The sequence below is a fragment of the Sinocyclocheilus grahami genome, unplaced genomic scaffold (assembly GCF_001515645.1).
Source record: "Sinocyclocheilus grahami isolate Dianchi unplaced genomic scaffold, SAMN03320097.WGS_v1.1 scaffold338.1, whole genome shotgun sequence".
Classification (NCBI taxonomy): domain Eukaryota; kingdom Metazoa; phylum Chordata; class Actinopteri; order Cypriniformes; family Cyprinidae; genus Sinocyclocheilus; species Sinocyclocheilus grahami.
Genome location: NW_015505517.1, coordinates 1,107,075 through 1,123,610, shown reverse-complemented (window position 1 = coordinate 1,123,610; position 16,536 = coordinate 1,107,075). Strand labels below are relative to the sequence as shown.

At 37.4% G+C, this 16,536-nt stretch overlaps 1 protein-coding gene across 1 annotated transcript in view; it reads left to right on the top strand.

The window, feature by feature from the left end:
- The window catches only part of syne2b (spectrin repeat containing, nuclear envelope 2b), a 94,506-nt gene that overhangs the window by 55,995 nt on the left and 21,975 nt on the right, over window positions 1-16,536 (top strand). The window contains exons 80-108 of the mRNA XM_016295547.1: window positions 761-925; window positions 1,216-1,335; window positions 2,271-2,374; window positions 2,453-2,591; window positions 2,721-2,834; window positions 3,004-3,138; window positions 3,215-3,421; window positions 3,809-3,910; window positions 4,295-4,414; window positions 6,026-6,226; window positions 6,396-6,569; window positions 6,817-6,948; window positions 7,054-7,271; window positions 7,451-7,580; window positions 8,028-8,549; window positions 8,901-9,050; window positions 9,923-10,099; window positions 10,175-10,330; window positions 10,478-10,624; window positions 10,735-10,905; window positions 11,106-11,239; window positions 11,321-11,516; window positions 11,894-12,076; window positions 12,308-12,421; window positions 12,509-12,663; window positions 12,760-12,907; window positions 12,991-13,085; window positions 13,724-13,955; window positions 14,738-14,932. Coding sequence (XP_016151033.1) covers window positions 761-925; window positions 1,216-1,335; window positions 2,271-2,374; window positions 2,453-2,591; window positions 2,721-2,834; window positions 3,004-3,138; window positions 3,215-3,421; window positions 3,809-3,910; window positions 4,295-4,414; window positions 6,026-6,226; window positions 6,396-6,569; window positions 6,817-6,948; window positions 7,054-7,271; window positions 7,451-7,580; window positions 8,028-8,549; window positions 8,901-9,050; window positions 9,923-10,099; window positions 10,175-10,330; window positions 10,478-10,624; window positions 10,735-10,905; window positions 11,106-11,239; window positions 11,321-11,516; window positions 11,894-12,076; window positions 12,308-12,421; window positions 12,509-12,663; window positions 12,760-12,907; window positions 12,991-13,085; window positions 13,724-13,955; window positions 14,738-14,932 — 4,836 coding nt within the window. The remainder of the gene's footprint in view (window positions 1-760; window positions 926-1,215; window positions 1,336-2,270; window positions 2,375-2,452; window positions 2,592-2,720; window positions 2,835-3,003; window positions 3,139-3,214; window positions 3,422-3,808; window positions 3,911-4,294; window positions 4,415-6,025; window positions 6,227-6,395; window positions 6,570-6,816; window positions 6,949-7,053; window positions 7,272-7,450; window positions 7,581-8,027; window positions 8,550-8,900; window positions 9,051-9,922; window positions 10,100-10,174; window positions 10,331-10,477; window positions 10,625-10,734; window positions 10,906-11,105; window positions 11,240-11,320; window positions 11,517-11,893; window positions 12,077-12,307; window positions 12,422-12,508; window positions 12,664-12,759; window positions 12,908-12,990; window positions 13,086-13,723; window positions 13,956-14,737; window positions 14,933-16,536) is intronic.

Sequence of the window (16,536 nt, the reverse complement as noted above, 5' to 3'; positions counted from 1 at the left end):
AACTGGGAATTGCAAGTAATTAAGCCAGAATTTAGAGTTTATATCATAATTCTGACTTTTTTTCTCAGAATAGCACGTTTATATACACATGATTGCATGAAAAAGTGGGATTTGTTACATATAAACTCAGTATTACACAACAGGCTTCCATAATAGCCTGCATAACTTACTTTTTTCTGTGGAACACAAAATAAGATATTTTGAAGAATGTTGGTACCAAACCGTTTTGATGACCATTGGCTTCTTTTCATAAGACACAAACAGACACATATTCTCAAAACATGAGAGTGAGTAAATAATGACAGAATTGTCATTTTTTAATGAATTATCCCTTTAAGTTATGATAATGATCATCATCAAGGAATCATCAAGTTATTAAGAAAAAAATATGTGCTGTATGTGCTCAGTGTTTGCTGCAGGATGTACAGGTGGACAGACACTGATCGATCCTCATCTAAACTCTGTGTGTTGGATTATTAATGAGATTTTTGTTCATATTTGTTTTTCCAAGTACAGGCGTTGTGTGAAATGTGTCAAATGGTGCATTAAACACCTGTCGCCTGCCTCTCAGCCCTGCTAGTTCATTCTCTGAGGTGGACTCTGATCTTTATTGTGTTTATTACTTTTGAACCTCAGCTTTAATAGGTGTTTTTTGTAAATTTTTGTTGTCACCATGAGTAAATGCTGTGTTAGAGTGATTTAGAATTTAGTTTGAGTGTATGTTGATTTGTAATTGTGTTTTTTTTTTTCATCCATCTAGAAAATTCTTGTGGAAATTGAACAGAGAATATCCAGTCTTCCTGTGTGTGGATTGAAAGAACAGGAGCAACATGAGGCTGAATCGCTCAACACCAAACTCCAGCTGCTGAAGAACAGACTGGTGACAGTCCAGTTACAGCTGCAAGAGAGACACAGCGAAGATCAGGTACACAGACACACATACACTAATACATCCAGAATTTAGTCTGTTACCAACCACAAAATGTCTGTTTTTTATGTTGGGGACAGAGTAATCCAGGTGTACTTAATGAACAGATTGCATGTGATGACAGAAAGTGATCATTATCATGCTAATTGCTGCTGATTTTCACATTTACTGATTCTGAGGTATTAAATCTAGAAGTGTTGCTAGTGAGAGGCAGCAAAGTGCCTGGATTTGAGCTGTGAAAATAGGGCTGTCTGAGGTGTTATGTTTCTGTCTCTCTCTGTCTGCAGGTACATGTTGAGAGTCAGCGGCCCCTGCAGGCCAGGTTGACGCGCAGCAGCAGTGTGCAGGAGATGTTGAGTTCTTCCAAAACCAAACTGTTTAGACAGAGCAGCCTTCAACAACAAAGGGTAATGCACACATTCATTCACACACTTTAAAATATTAGTTATAGCTCACCTTTCTTGAAAAATGTGTCTCTGTAGGGTTTAACAATAAGGATTTTTTACTAGTCTATAGTCAGATTAGGTTTTTTCTTGCCCTGACAATATTTCTACTGACTCTCTACCATTAACGTAAATTTTATTTTGGGGGGTTGGTAGGATTTTTTAATGGCTGCTTGTATTTGATCAAAACTACAGGAAAATACAGGAAAATCATAATATTGTTAAATCCTTTTTTCAGTTTAAAATACCATTTTTTATTTTAATATATTATAAAATGTAATTTATTCTTTTGATGACAAAGCTGAATTTTCAGCAGCCCATTACTCCAGTCTTCAGTGTCACATGAGAAATTATTCTAATATGCTGATTTGGTGCCCAAGAACTCGTTTATTATTATAAAAGTTCTGCTTAATATTTTTGAGGAAACCATTATACATTTAGGATTCTTTTAAAGTACAAAAGAGTAGCATTTATTTGAAATAGAAATCTGTTGTAGCATTATAAATGTCTTCACTGTCTCTTTTGATCAGTTTAACCTATCCTTGCTGAATAAAATGATCAATTATTTTAAAATAAATCCCACTGACTCCAAACTTTTGAAGTAGTGTATATTTTTGATTTCACATTTCAGGTTCAAATAAAATGAAATGAAATAAAATATTTAAAAAAATTATGTACTCGTTTTTTTAATTAGCAATAAAACCTGGATATTATAAATGTACTATGTAACTCCATGACAGCTATAGTTTCAGACACTTCTGCTGGAAAATTATGTCCTGAATTACAAAACATTACTGATTTTTAACCTGTTTTAATGCTTCTAAGTCTATGAAATGTCATATCAGTCCATCATTATCTCTGAGACCGGCTCTCTCACTCTCTTTCTTTGTCTGTTTAAGGAACTGGAGCGTGGATTGAATGAACAGAAGGATCTAACTAAAGCTATTGCAATTCAAGGCAGCAGAGCCCAAACACAGAGCCAGAGCACAGATGAACATGCAGGGTATCTAAATACACACCCTTATTTATACAAATATATGCCTAGACTTTGTAGCCATATAACACTCCATGATGTCTGCAGCCCCTCACCAGCAAATGAAGACAAAAGACAGGAAGTAGAGTTAGCAGCAGTCCACAGGAAGTGGACACACCTCTGCAGCAGATTGACCAAGACAGCAGAGACAGAGCCAGGTGGACATAAAGATCAGGATCCATCTGAGGTCTGAACACTTTGGATTTTCTCCAAATGTTTATTTAAAGTTTCTGTTTGCTAATGTTTAATGTGTAGTAATTTTAATGTGGGCGTTATTTTAAGTAAAGAACATTGCGATATTTGTGTGTGTGAACAGATCCTCGCTCCATCTGTGTGTTTGTGGAGTGGAGCTGCTGTTTCTTTCTGTCTCCAGGAGATTCAATCCAACATCTCACAACTCAAAGAACTGCAAAACTCAGCAGTTACAAAGGTGTCAATAACAAACACACATAACACACAGGATTACTGTTCATAACATTTTAAAAAGATGCGTAGCATAACAGATACTCTCTTTTCAAGATAAGAGTACACATTCAGTCAATACTGTCCAACTTGATAACAAATATATTTAACTGCTCTTTCTGTGTGCCTGTGTGCAGGATCCATCTCTGGATGAAGGTCTATTTGAGGTGTTGAGTGGAGTGGATCTCACTCTCAACTCTCTCACACACACTCTTATGTTTCAGCCAGCAACCTTAAACACTGACATATTAAACCAATTAGAGCAGCTACAGGTATTCAGCCATCCATTTGACCATCTGTCTGTCACTTCATTTATCCATTACTCCTCATTTCTTCTCTGATTTATAGGGTTTATCTGCAGAGCTGATCTCCTTGGGTGCCATATTGACCTCCCAGGGGTCAGAGGTCATAAAGTTGTTAGGTTTGGGTTCAGCGATATCAGAGACCTCCACTTGTTTTGACCTGCTGAGGCAGTGTGTATGTGACGTTCAAAAGACTCTCGCTGATAAACAGGAGCAGCTACAGGAACGATTAAAACATACGACTCAGCTGCAGGTCAGACTTTTATCTGCTTATTACCAACACAAAGTGATGAGATGTGTGTGCAGTCACTTAAAAATACTCCTGCAGTTTAAGTTACTACTAGAAACATGGTTCAGAAAATGTCTGTGTCAGCAGCAGTTACATTTTTGCAGGTTTTAACACCCCAAACCTTCGGATGTCTCGCCTTCATAACTGTCACAAATACTCACACTTGTTTGTTATGAAACTTGTCATCATAATGTCAGACATAATGTTCTCTTCAGTCTCGTGTTTAATCCCATAATTCTATCTCTGCATTTAAGATGAGTATTTAAGGTCTACTCTTTTGTACTTTTATTTGGACCTTTTTTATCAAGCATGACTCAATTGCAATATTTCCTTGTGTGTCAAACCCTGCAGAAGAGAGTGAAAGACCTGCATGACTCAGTACTAACTAATGCATCAATCCTTCACCCTACAACTAATGGAGAAACCCACTATGACCTTCACACACAGCTGCAGGTAAGCACACGAGCCTGTGAATAACACAGCTTGTAACACATCAGGATGTGTGTGTGAAGATTAAACACTACTGGAGAAATTGGCCTAATACTCTTTAACATATCTGCAAGAAAAAATACTGATGTCTTCAGTGTACATTTGCTGACTTCGGTGCCACTTCACCTCTCTGCATTTTATAAGTTATAATGTTTCCTCTGAAAACCACTCATAATACTAGCCAGGGTTTCGTGCACCAGAAACAGTTTTTCTTATTAGTTTTGATCCACTCATTTGATTGGAAAAGCATCATTTGTTAGTACAGATATGTTGTATAACAGCATTAGGTGTTCACTGTGCCTAAACTCTAAGATTTTGACCTTTTTGTATTTGTGATTCCGCATGAAGGCCATCACTGGATGGAAACGGGAAGTGGAGCAGAGTGAGAGAAAGTTGGCAGAACATAAAGAAGAGACAGAGAGTCGAGATCAGCCCTCGTCCCTCACACAGCAGATCAGCACACTGGAGGTATGGATACGGTGGCCGAGAAGTGCAAAGCAGATCACAATTCTGAAAACAAAATAGCAAATTACAAACGCAAATGCAAGTCTAAAAAACAAAATAACAATTCAGAAAGCACAACAACAATTCAGAAAAACACAATGACAAATTCGAAAACAAAATAAGTCAGAAAACACAACGACAAATCCGAAAACAAATTTACAAGTCAGAAAACACAACAACAAATCAGACAAACCGGAAGAGGTAGGTATAGTTTGAGACAGCGCCATTAGTTTGGGTTTACTCACCGTTGACTGGACAAGACATCTGTCAATCAACGTATACAGGGAAGAACCAGCCGGAGAACAGCAGAGTCGTGGTAGAAAGTTCGGAGATGGTAATAAAGTAGCTCAGTTTAAATGTATTGTATGAATTGCCGTTACTCTGGAATAAAAAATACGGGGTGTCTATTTACATCTAGTTAAAAGTGGCTGTAAATCATCAGCTCCAGTGGCGCAGATGGATAAGTGTGTGGCCTTGGCATTTTGACGCGATCGACCCAGGTTCGATCCCGCCTTTTGCCGAACTTTTTATTTCTCCCTTTTCAAATCTCATATTAGCAATGGATTCTATTTACACTAAGTGAAAATAGCAGTATTTTTAGCAATATGCTATTTACACTAAGTGCAAATACCTATTTACACTATGTTAAAATAGCAGGATTTCTACTATCAAGTATACTACTTGTTGCAAATAGTGGCAATTATCTGCACTTCAGTATTGTAGTACATTATAAAACAGTATGCAATAATAACGTATTGAGTGTAAATTATAATTTTATTAATTATTTGGATGCCACCTTATTGGTACAATAAAGCCCTCCCTACACCTACCCTAACCCTACCCGATACTTTATTTTCAACTTTTTTATTATTTCCTTAATTTTTATTGAAAATAAATGCCATTACGATGTGATACGAGATTTGAAAAGGGAGAAAAAAAAGTTCGGCAAAAGCCAGGATCGAACCCGGGTCGATCGCGTCAAAAAGCCAAGGGCATCTGCACCACTGGAGCTGATGTTTTACAGCTACTTTTAACTAAATGTAAATAGACACTCCGTATTTTTTATTCCATAGTAAGGGCAATTCATAAAATACATTTAAACTGAGCTACTTTAATACCATCTCCGAACTTTCTACCACGACTCTGCTGTTCTTCGGCTGGTTCTTCCCTGTATACGTTGATTGACAGATGTCTCGTCTAGTCAGCGGTGAGTAATCCCAAACCAATGGCGCGGTCTCAAACTATACCTACCTTTTCCGGTTTGTCTGATTTGTCGTTGTGTTTTCTGACTTGTTATAATGTTTTCTGAATTGTTGTTGTGCTTTCTGAATTGTTATTTTGTTTTTTAGACTTGCATTTGCGTTTGTAATTTGTTATTTTGTTTTCAGAATTGTGATCTGTTTTGCACTTCTCGGTCACCGTATATGAATGTGCAGCATTCATAATTTATTATAAAATGTCTTGTAAATTACAATTCATTTCCTGTTAGCAAGCATGGGGCACAATTGTAATTAAAGTCCAAATTTACTCAATATAATAATATACATATTAAATTGTAATATACACTCTCTGTAGGCGGTTTTGGAGAGTGTTTGGAGTGATCTAGAGCAGCGCTGTGGAGTTGTGCAGTGGAGTCTAGATGAGCAGAAGATGAGTGAAAAAATCCTGAAGGGTCTGCAGATGCTTCTGACGATTGGAGGAGAGAAACTCACCTGCACCTCTCAGCTGGAGCTCAGGAATCCAGCACAAATACAGACATACCTCAACACACACACGGTAAACATATCACACACCTTCAAACATCCTAGCTAAATACACACACAAATTAATCAGCTGCACAAATACAAAAAAACTAATATACATTACATCACACATGAATCACATTATAGCAACATTAAAGGTCCTGCAATCTCTCATTCATCTCCCTAACTTTGTAAATCTATAGGCGTTTTTCCTGTCTCTGGGTGCCCACCTGAGGAGACTGCAGCAACTGAGTGTGCGGATGCCAGATAGCGCCGCCTCTGGCTGGGAGACTGAAGTGTCTGAGGTTGAACATCAAGTGTCCAGTGTCCTGCGGCAGGCTCAGGCTGTCGGCACAGTGCTGCACTCAGGGCTGCAGGTACGATAGCGAAAGAATCAAGAGATCATGTGGAATGACACTTTTTACTGTTTTTCTGTATTGAAAGCTGCATTAGCCAAGAGATACAAGAATGGAAAAGAGATTGATGTATAAATAAAAGAACAAGCAAATGGGATTGATGAGTGCATGAATAAATTAACTTGTAGACTGAATGACCAACAGCAGATTTGAATATATTTTTAGTTAATACACCTCTGCCCTTGATAAGGACTTTGATGCATTTCAGGTTTGCACTCACTGGGATGAAAATCAGTCCTGGTTAGAAACGCTTGTGCAAAGGTTAGAGACTCAACTTCCCATAACACCTCTGCAGGACCAAACTGAGGAGCAGCTCAGCGAGAATATATCTGTCTATCAGGTAATGGTTTAGACTTATATATAGTGAACTGACACACATATGTATACCTTTAAAACAGAATGCATGCATTTTTGAAGATCTTTGAATTCTTGTTGTTTGTGATAGAGTGTGCTGGCGGTACTGGAGAAGAACAGAGCTCGGATCAGTCTGGTTCTGGATGAGGGCCGCAGACAGCAGGAGCAGATTTCTAATAGTGATGTGGGTGTGCCTATATGTATAGTGGGTGTGTCTACAGCAAAACTGGAACAGAGATTGGCTGCACTTCAGAGGAGGGTGAAGCAAGGACTTCCCCCCACCCACCATCTTAAGAAGCTTTGGAAAAGGTACAAATGAATGATGTGGGTAAAATTAAGTCAACCAGAGTTTTCACTCTGAAATAATTTTTGCCATTTCATTACACAATGTCCAGAATTCTATGCTATCTCAGTCTTTTAAAATCAAAAAATTTTCAAAATTTACACAAAGGAAAAATATAAAGAATTACCACTACACTTTTTTCCAGGTACCAAAACGATTCAGAGGCTCTGAATGAGTGGATGCGACGAGCCAGAGAGCGCCTTCATACATGGAGAGATCACATGACCACTGCTGAACAGGAAGCGGACACCCTCTCCCATTTTCATCACTTCACAGTCAGTCAACCAGTGATTCTAATCATTCGTTTTTAGTTTAGATGATTTTGAACAATAAAATAATTTAAAACTTAATGACTATTTACAGAAGCTACATAAACCCTGTTGAAAAAAACAGCATACCTGTATGCTGGTTAGGTATGTTTTGAAGTATGGCAGTTGGTTTGAGCTGGTTTAAGCTGGTCCTTAGTTGGTCATGAGCTGGTTATAAGCTGGTTATGAGATGGTCCTGAGCAGGAGCTAGTTGCTGACTAGCACATGACCAGTTTAAACCAGCTCATGACCGGCTGCCATGCTTCAAAACATACCTAACCAGCAAATGCTGCTTTTTCAAGTTAAATTAATATTCATTTCAACTAATGAAAATAATTAAAATAGGTTTAGTTTTAATGATCACAACACCGGTTATATTAGGACATTTTTGTATCTGGGATGTTTTTGACACAGGAGTTCATGAAGGAGCTAGAGGTGAAATCGGCCCTAAAGGCATCAGTGATCAGTTCTGGATCTTTGATCCTGTTGCTCAATGAAAGAGAGCAGAACATTGAGACACAGAAGATCAGCAGAACCACCAGTGCTCCAAGAACCTCCACTCCCTCTGGAAATACAACAACCTCTGAAGACCTACAGCCAAGTGAAACTAGCATCCGGACCTCCATTGTCCTAGATAACAACCCTGAAGACTCCTCATCTGTAGATGTCACCTTACCTTCAGAAACCAATTTTTCCTCTATTCAAAACATCCTCTCAGAAGAAAATCTTTCTACCATGGAAGAATCAGATGGAAAGATCACAAATGAAGGTGTTTTCTTTGAGGAACCAACCTCATCTGTATTCGATTTATCTGTAAAACAAGAGAGGGTTCTGTCCCCAGTTCTTCTGACTCTACAGTCCCAGTTGTCTCAGGTGGAGCAAGACTGGGTGGAAATACAGAAACATATTCCTGTCGTCCAACAGGAACTGCATCAGGTACATTTTACTCCATTACTAACTACATCCTGGATGGTTGGAAATAAAGACCTGTCAGTTTCATGTTCTTCTGTTTGGAGCATTGTCTCTCTGAAGGAGAACATCATGTATAAAAATGTATCATGGAGGTCAGGCAGCCATCCAGGCATGATTACCTGTATTACTGAGAAGTTGATGAAATCTTTGAGGAATAGAGTTATTATCCATTATCAGGTCTCTCGTTCTTCTTTGATTACATGTGTCACCCCTCACCCGGCTCCACTGTTTTCTTTCTTCTCTATTCTCTCCACCTCTGTCTATCACTTTCGTCTTTCTTTATGCCCATTTCTCTGTTCTCTTTCTCTCTCTCAGAGTGTGGTGGAGAGGCTATCTCCTGAAGGACTGCTGGCTGATGTGTGTGGCTGGATTACGGGTGCTGAGAGCAGGTTACAGGCGGCTGAACGAGAGGGTCACAACACCTGTACTGCTGCAGAGTTCACACACCTGCTCAGAACATATCAGGTACCTTGCTTGAGTTTTATCTCTCTATCAATTTTTAAAAAATTCCAGTAATTAGCAAATAAAATAATTATCTTCGATTTGGATTTTATTTGATCCAAAATTTATCAGTGCAAAAATTAACAGATTATTGTTTTTTCTTGTAAAAATAACAAATTGTAAAGAAATCAGCACATATACTGTATGTGAATAAAATGATTATAAAAGTAACTAAAAATCTGAAAGTAATTTATTCAGTTATAGTAAAATAAGTAGCATAAAGTACAAATATAACAAAAAGGAAGACATTACAAATTTAGTAATAATTGAAGAGTTCTTTTCTCTTTCATTACATTTTCAATTTATTGTGGTTTATTAGCATTAAAATCATACATTTGCATTGCCAATTTTTTTGCCTTAAAACAGAGATAAAGAGTTGTATAAAGTAAGAAAAAATATTGAAATAAAATAAAATATAATGCAGAGTTCACTTAGATAAATAACACAAAGGAAAACTGTATGAAAATAACTAAAGAAAAAATGTGCCAGTGCAGTTAACCCTCTCTTTCTTTTCTCTTTCAATTTCAGTTTGTGCTTTACTGACTTGACACAACTGTGTAAACTTGCATTGCCAAAATGTTTGCAGCTTAGCTGCGTGAAATTAAAAAGTGTGAAGTACAAAGTAAATCTTAGAAAGTAACATTCAGCAAATACAAAAAATCACTTTCTCTCTCTTTATTTCACTATTACTTTTCTTTTTCCCTATATAATAAATCTCTTTAGACTTTTTTGACAGAACACAATTTTATTGAATTTACTGATGGTGAAGTTGTTTTTATGCAAATTAAAAAAAAAAAGTTTTGGTCATACCTGTCTCTTATTCTCTTTCTGTCTAGGGGATGAAGAGAGAGATGGCATGTCAACAGATGTCTGTTGACTTTATTAATCAGTGTGAGCTGAAGCAGGTTGGTTTTGACTCTCAAACTAGCAGGTACAAACACACTGCATTTGCTGAAAACCTGGGACACGTCAATCTGCGCTGGAAAACTCTACAGGCTCGCCTGAACACACTGGTGAGTTTATTATTATTATTTATTATTATTCCGCTAACCAATTCAGATTAACATGGTTTGCATTGTGTTTCTCAGATCCAACATGCTGAAAATGAGGCGAGGATGTGTGCAGAGCGAGATAACAAACTACAAATCCTACAGCGCTGGGTCAAAGGTCAAAAACAATGGATGCTATTGGCTGAAAGACCCATCAGTCGCTCATTTGCTGAGAGGAGCCTGAAGGATTGTGAAGTGAGTGGCTGATATTTTCTGGTTGTGGTAACTGATTATGTTAATGCTCACCTACTTTAAAAGCTTTCAAAAAGCTTCTTTTTTTTTATTGGAATTTATTTATATTACATTTTAGAGGAAGTTTACTTGTCAATCTTTCATTCTCAGGAGCTGGGGGGAAAGTTGAAGTCTAAATTCTCAGAACTTGCTGATCTGAGGAAGAGGAGACTTACCACTGATGAAGAAGACAGGGATAAAGACTTCCTCCCAAAAGCTCACAATCTTTCACAATTTTTGACTGACCTCTCTCAACAGGTATGCAGACAAAAACTTGGTCCTGTGGATTAAAACAAAACCAACAAATATTTAGAAACACTCTTGAGTGTGTTGAATTAGGAATTTAATAATAAATGTTCATTTTCTAGAGTACAGTCCTTGGGGATACCTTGAAAGAGCTGTGTAAGGTGTGGTCTCAGTTTGAAAGTGGGAGGAGTCAGGCAGTTTTAAACACAATGAGGATCTGCCAATCACTAGAGTACTGCCACGCCCCTCTGCCCTCCCTCTCTGCCCTCCAGAACAGCATTGATAAGATACAGGTGCTGTCAATCAACCACATTGTCTTTTTATTCCCAAGCTATTTCTGATTGGTCACAGTATGACATATTTTATTGAATTTAAATATGTGATATATTATTGCATTTTTTTTAAATGTGTCAAATTTGTTAACTTAAAAGTAAACCTTTGGCTTGACAGAGATATGTATTATAATGTATATATTCACAAATGATATCTGCAGGTCTTAAAAGTAGAGACAAAGGAAATTGACAGCCAGTGGGAGGATCTTACCAAGACAACAACAATTCTTATTGGTGGAATTAGCCCAGACTCTGCCCAGGTGTTATCGGAGCACCTAGAAAAAGAAAAAGCAAGGTTAGACTTCACACATACCAGCAAAGCAATGCGAATGTGTATGTAAATGTTCAAGCTCCTACACGTTGTGTCACCCTGTAGGTGGTCAGAGGTGAAGGAAAAGGTCACCCACACCTTGCAGAGGTCACACAGTCTTCTGAAAGTGTGGCAGAGATACTCTGATGTGAGACGCTCCTGCTCAGAGCAGCTCCAACATCTCAAAGAGCAGCTCAACACACACACCAAAACACCCGCTGACAATAAACAACTCACACACAGCATCGCAGAGCTGAAGACTGTGAGTACAATACAAAGACACAGATATTCACAGGTAACCATCCATTTAAACACACACACTTAAGTGGGGTCCAGACCACAATGAAAATGATGTGATGATGTAACACAAAGTTATGATGTAAAGAGGAAATTATTATGCAATATTTCTAGATAAGTAATCAAACAGGCAATATATTACAATATAATATTACTTTTAATTATTTGATTACTGACCTATAAATAGTGCAGAATCATGTCAAGAGTCTATACAAAATTGTATAATAATATAATATAGTATAATATAATAATAAAAGTATTAAGACAAAATGCAAAAGACTTTTGGACTCCATTACAGTATATGTCACAGACTATGTTATTGTCCTTATTTCCTTCTTTTAGGTATTACAGAAATGCTCAGAGACTCTACAGACTGATTTGAATGAAGTGCTGGAAGTATCTAAGGATCTGATTGAACAGATGGTTGATGAGGATGCTGTTTTCATCAGATCAGAATGCCGTTTGTTAACACGTGGTTACCTGCAGTTAGAACAGACTCTGAAAGGAAGAATTGAACACATGCAGGTAAGACTTACACTCCTCTGTGTTTGAATAAGCATGGAAGTGTTTGAAGTATATACTCTCTCTCATTTCATTCAAAACTCATCTGTTGTTGTCAAGTTCCAAAAAACCCCCACAATAATAGCACCATTAAGTATCATAATAGTAGTCTGTAAAAAAAAAAACATGAGGGAGAGTAAATGATGACAGAATTTTCGACTATTCCTTTAATTCAAAACATGTGTGTCTATTCAGGAGGATCTTGAGCAATTTCAAGAATTTGAAAGGTTATTCCAGTCCCTCGAAACACAATTACAGCAGTGGGAAAGCAAGCAACGGATAGACAGCAAACTCACAGATATATCTCAGGTGATAAACACACATGCATAACTCAACAACATAATTTTATTTAAGAAATCCCCATTATTAATAGTTTCTGTATTTCCTTGTTTACAGTCAGGTCTGATGGAGGTCAGTTCTCTCTCTCCTGATCTGGATCTGATAAACACACTCAGCTACAGGCTGACCCTCAGTGACGCTGTCACACATAGGCTTCAGCACCTCAACAGGAAGTGGGCACAGGCCTCCGCACATGCTCAGGAGAAATGCAGGTGACTAGCACTTAAAATCTGATCACCTGAGAAAGATACTAATATCGGATTCAACCCAAAGCATATTACATGTTTATGTGTATACTGTGTGTTTAGTGAGTTGCAGGCAGCCTCTCTCCAGCAGCAGAGCTTTGAGCAGAGATGTGAGAGCTGGCTGGCTTTCCTACAGCGCATGGAGGACAGTTTGGCTGTAGAAATCGCATCAACTTACCCTGGACTGAGAGAACAACAACGAACGCACCAGGTACAACAGTCGACCCCCCAAATGCAACACATATGGATAATAGATCCAAAAAAAATCTATTTTTCTCTCTCCTTTTCGTCTAGTGTTTTCAGGCTGAGTTGTCGTTAGGCCATCAGATCCTTCACTCTGTGATCAGTGAATCTCTCCTCCTGTTGCAGAAGGGAGATGTGGAGGACAGGTGACGATTCTCAACATGTTTTTGTTTTTTTTCAATCTCTTTTTTGTATGATTGCTTGTGACACAATATCATTCAGAAGTTTGGGATCTATATGATTTTTTTAAGAAGTCAGGGCTTTAATTCAGCAAGGATGCATTAAATTGCATTAAAGTGAAAGTAAAGGCATTTATAATGTTAAAAAAACTTTAATATTGTTTCAATATTGATAACAGTGAGAAATCTTTCATGAGCACTAAATCAGCATATTCGAATGATTTCTGAAGGATCATGTGACACTGAAGACTGGCGTAACGATGCTGAAAATTCAGCTTTGCCATTTCAGAAATAAATTACATTTTAAAATATATTAAAATAGAAAGGAGTTGTTTAAAATTGTAATGATATTTCACAATATTACTGTTTTTAATGTATTTTTGATCAAATAAATGCAGCCTTAGGAAGCATAAGAGACTTCTTTCAAAAACATTAAAGAAATTGTACTGACCCCATACTTTTGAAACATAGTGTAATATAGTATTTTATAATTTTGTCATGAAATGTCCTACTTTTATAAATGTTAAGTTGACACTTATAAGTTTTATATTTGGAATTCAACACAGGATTTGAAGTTTTACTAACCACCTTGCCTGTGCCCTCAGGGGTGACTTCCTGTTAAAACTGGCACAGCTGAGAGAGCACTGGCAGGGGGCGGTGCAGAGAGCAGCTCAACGGCGGGCTCTAGTGGAAGGGCTCATACAGCACTGGCAGCTTTATACACACACAATGCAGAAACTGCGCAAACTCCTCACACTCACACACACACTCTTGTTGCCTGCTGGTCCCACACACTGTAGTGTCCTGCAGTTGCGCCTCTTGCTGGAAGATCTGAAGGTAACAAGATGATTTTCAAATATCATTATCATCAACGATGAAGATATTGTATAACTCACAGTTTCTTACTCTCACCAAGGCTTGTATTTATTTGATTAAAATACTTTAAAAACAGTAGCCTAATATTGTAAAACATTGTTATAATTTAAAATAACTGTTTTCTATTTTAATATATTTTAAAATGTGATTTATTCCTATGATGGCAAAGCTGTATTTTCAGCATCATCACTCCAGTCTTCTGTGTCACATGATCATTCAGAAGTCATTGCAGTATGCTGATTTGGTGCTTAAAAAAAACATGTATTATTATCAGTGTTGAAAACAGTTGTGCTGCTTAATCTTTTTGTGGGAACTGTGAGTTTCGTATTGAAAATTCAAAAGAACAACATTTATTGAAATAGAAACCTTTTGTAATATTATGTTTTTACTGCCACTTTGATCTTTGCTGAATACAAATCCCAAGCTTTTATGCATACCTAAAACACCTAAAATAATTGCATATACATTTCTATCAATTTTATATGTTCAAATATAATACGTCAAACACTTATTGCCCTGGAAATATTTAGAAATATTTCTTATTCATAATTGTTTGATTAATTAAGTGAATGAATTGATTTTTTTCTATATTTACACTTTATAATTTAATCTATTGACACCTAGCTTGCAATTGTTAGTGACAAAAGAGTCAGGTTTTTTTCACCATTTCTCCCTCTCTCTTTTTTGTCTGTCCCCTTCACTCTCTCCTTCCTCTCTCTCTCTCTCTCTCTGTCCCTGTAAAGCGAACAGAGCTGTTGTTTCAAAGGTCAGTCTCTGCGTATCTGTGTGTGATGGAGGTAGGCAGGCAGTTGTTCTCAGTGAGTGACACACAGACGCAGATGCAGCTGCAGACAGACCTGGCAGCCCTGCAGGAGGACTGGGAGCAATGCCAGTGCATGCTGGGAAAGAGAAAGACTCTCACGTCTGACATCGTAAAGGTAAGATTGATTGATTGGGTTTGAAATGGGACCTTTGAATGAACTAACTCTTGTGTTTTATTGCTTGGCTCTGTTGCATTTACAAGGTAAACTTATGATAATGTCACAATATTTATCCTTATCCTTATGTTGAAGGTCAAAGGTCACATGGGAAATCCATAAAGCAATGTGAGAGTGTTAGGCTTTTTTCTAAAACTCTCATTAAATCTGTGACTTTTAAACCTGGGAAATTAATTGCTAAAAAGTCAGGGAAATGTCCAGATGTCCTTTTTTTATGCTCAGCTGTAAAATATTTTATAATATAATTTTTTTTTTTTAAATCCTGTAATTATGAACAAATAGTAAAGTATTTTCTAGATGCCAGATATCATTTATATCTGCATATCAGCATTTATGAGGGTAAAGTTTATATAACAAAACAAGCTACTGCAAAGTGAAATTTGCCCTTGGAATTTTATGATTTGATATGATTTTATGATTAGATAAGAAATAGCAGCTTAGATAGTAAACAGCTGGTTATGGATTGTCAATCTTATGTTCAGAGATGCTTCAGAGAACAAACACTGTCTGTCCATGTATGGACCTGTCTAAAACTTCACCAGGAATAAACTCTGCCATTATATACTCCCATTCTAGAATGATGCAGGACAACACTAACTGTTGTATTGTGTGTATAAAATATTCTGTATTATGGTGGTTTTCTGCAGGAATGAGTCCAGCTGTGTTTGACCTACATTCCCTCTGATTCCACAGCTGGACTAATCCAGATCAGACCTTTGCACACACTAATACACAAACATACAAGCACAATAATATTAATATCAGTGTTACTGACCTGAAAAGACTTCATGCAGGTCTGTCTTTCTGCCTCTCTGTCTGTCTTTGTTCTGTCGCAATATATCTGTTTCTCTGCTTCTCATCCATAGTTAGCCTTGATTGTAGTTTAGATAATATGAAGACAGAAAACAAAGGCAGTGTGTGTGTGTACTGGTTTATATATCCTGGTGGGGACTTAAACCTGACTACACACAGACTCATGGGGACTCGTGTCATGGTGGAGACCTAAATTGTGGTCCCCATGGGTACAAAAGCTTATAAATCATACAACATTAAGTTTTTTGAAAAGTGTGTGTGTGTGTATTCACTATGATATGGGGACCAACAAGTCCCCACAAGTATAGTTTGTAATACCAGTCAATTTTGACTGGTAGTCCCCATGAGGAAGCCATGAGGAAACAAGTCCCCATGAGGAAACAAGCTTATGAATCATACAGAATAAAGTGTTTTGAAAATGTAAAAATGCTGAAAGTTTTGTGTGAGGCATAGGTAAGGGGATAGAAAATACAGTTTGTACAGTAGAAAAACCATTATGTCTATGGAATGTCCCCATAAAACATGTAAACCAGTGTGTGTGTGTGTGTGTGTGTGTGTGTGTGTGTGTGCGTGCACTTGTCATGTGCTAAAGGGTTTATAGTAAAGCCTGTCTAGGGATTTACAGCTCTCCCTGTCTGTCTCAGCCTTTCTATCTCTCTCTCTCTCTCTCTCTCTCTCTCTCTCTCTCTCTCTCTCTCTCACATGTCTTTCTTTCTCTTCCATTTTCCCGC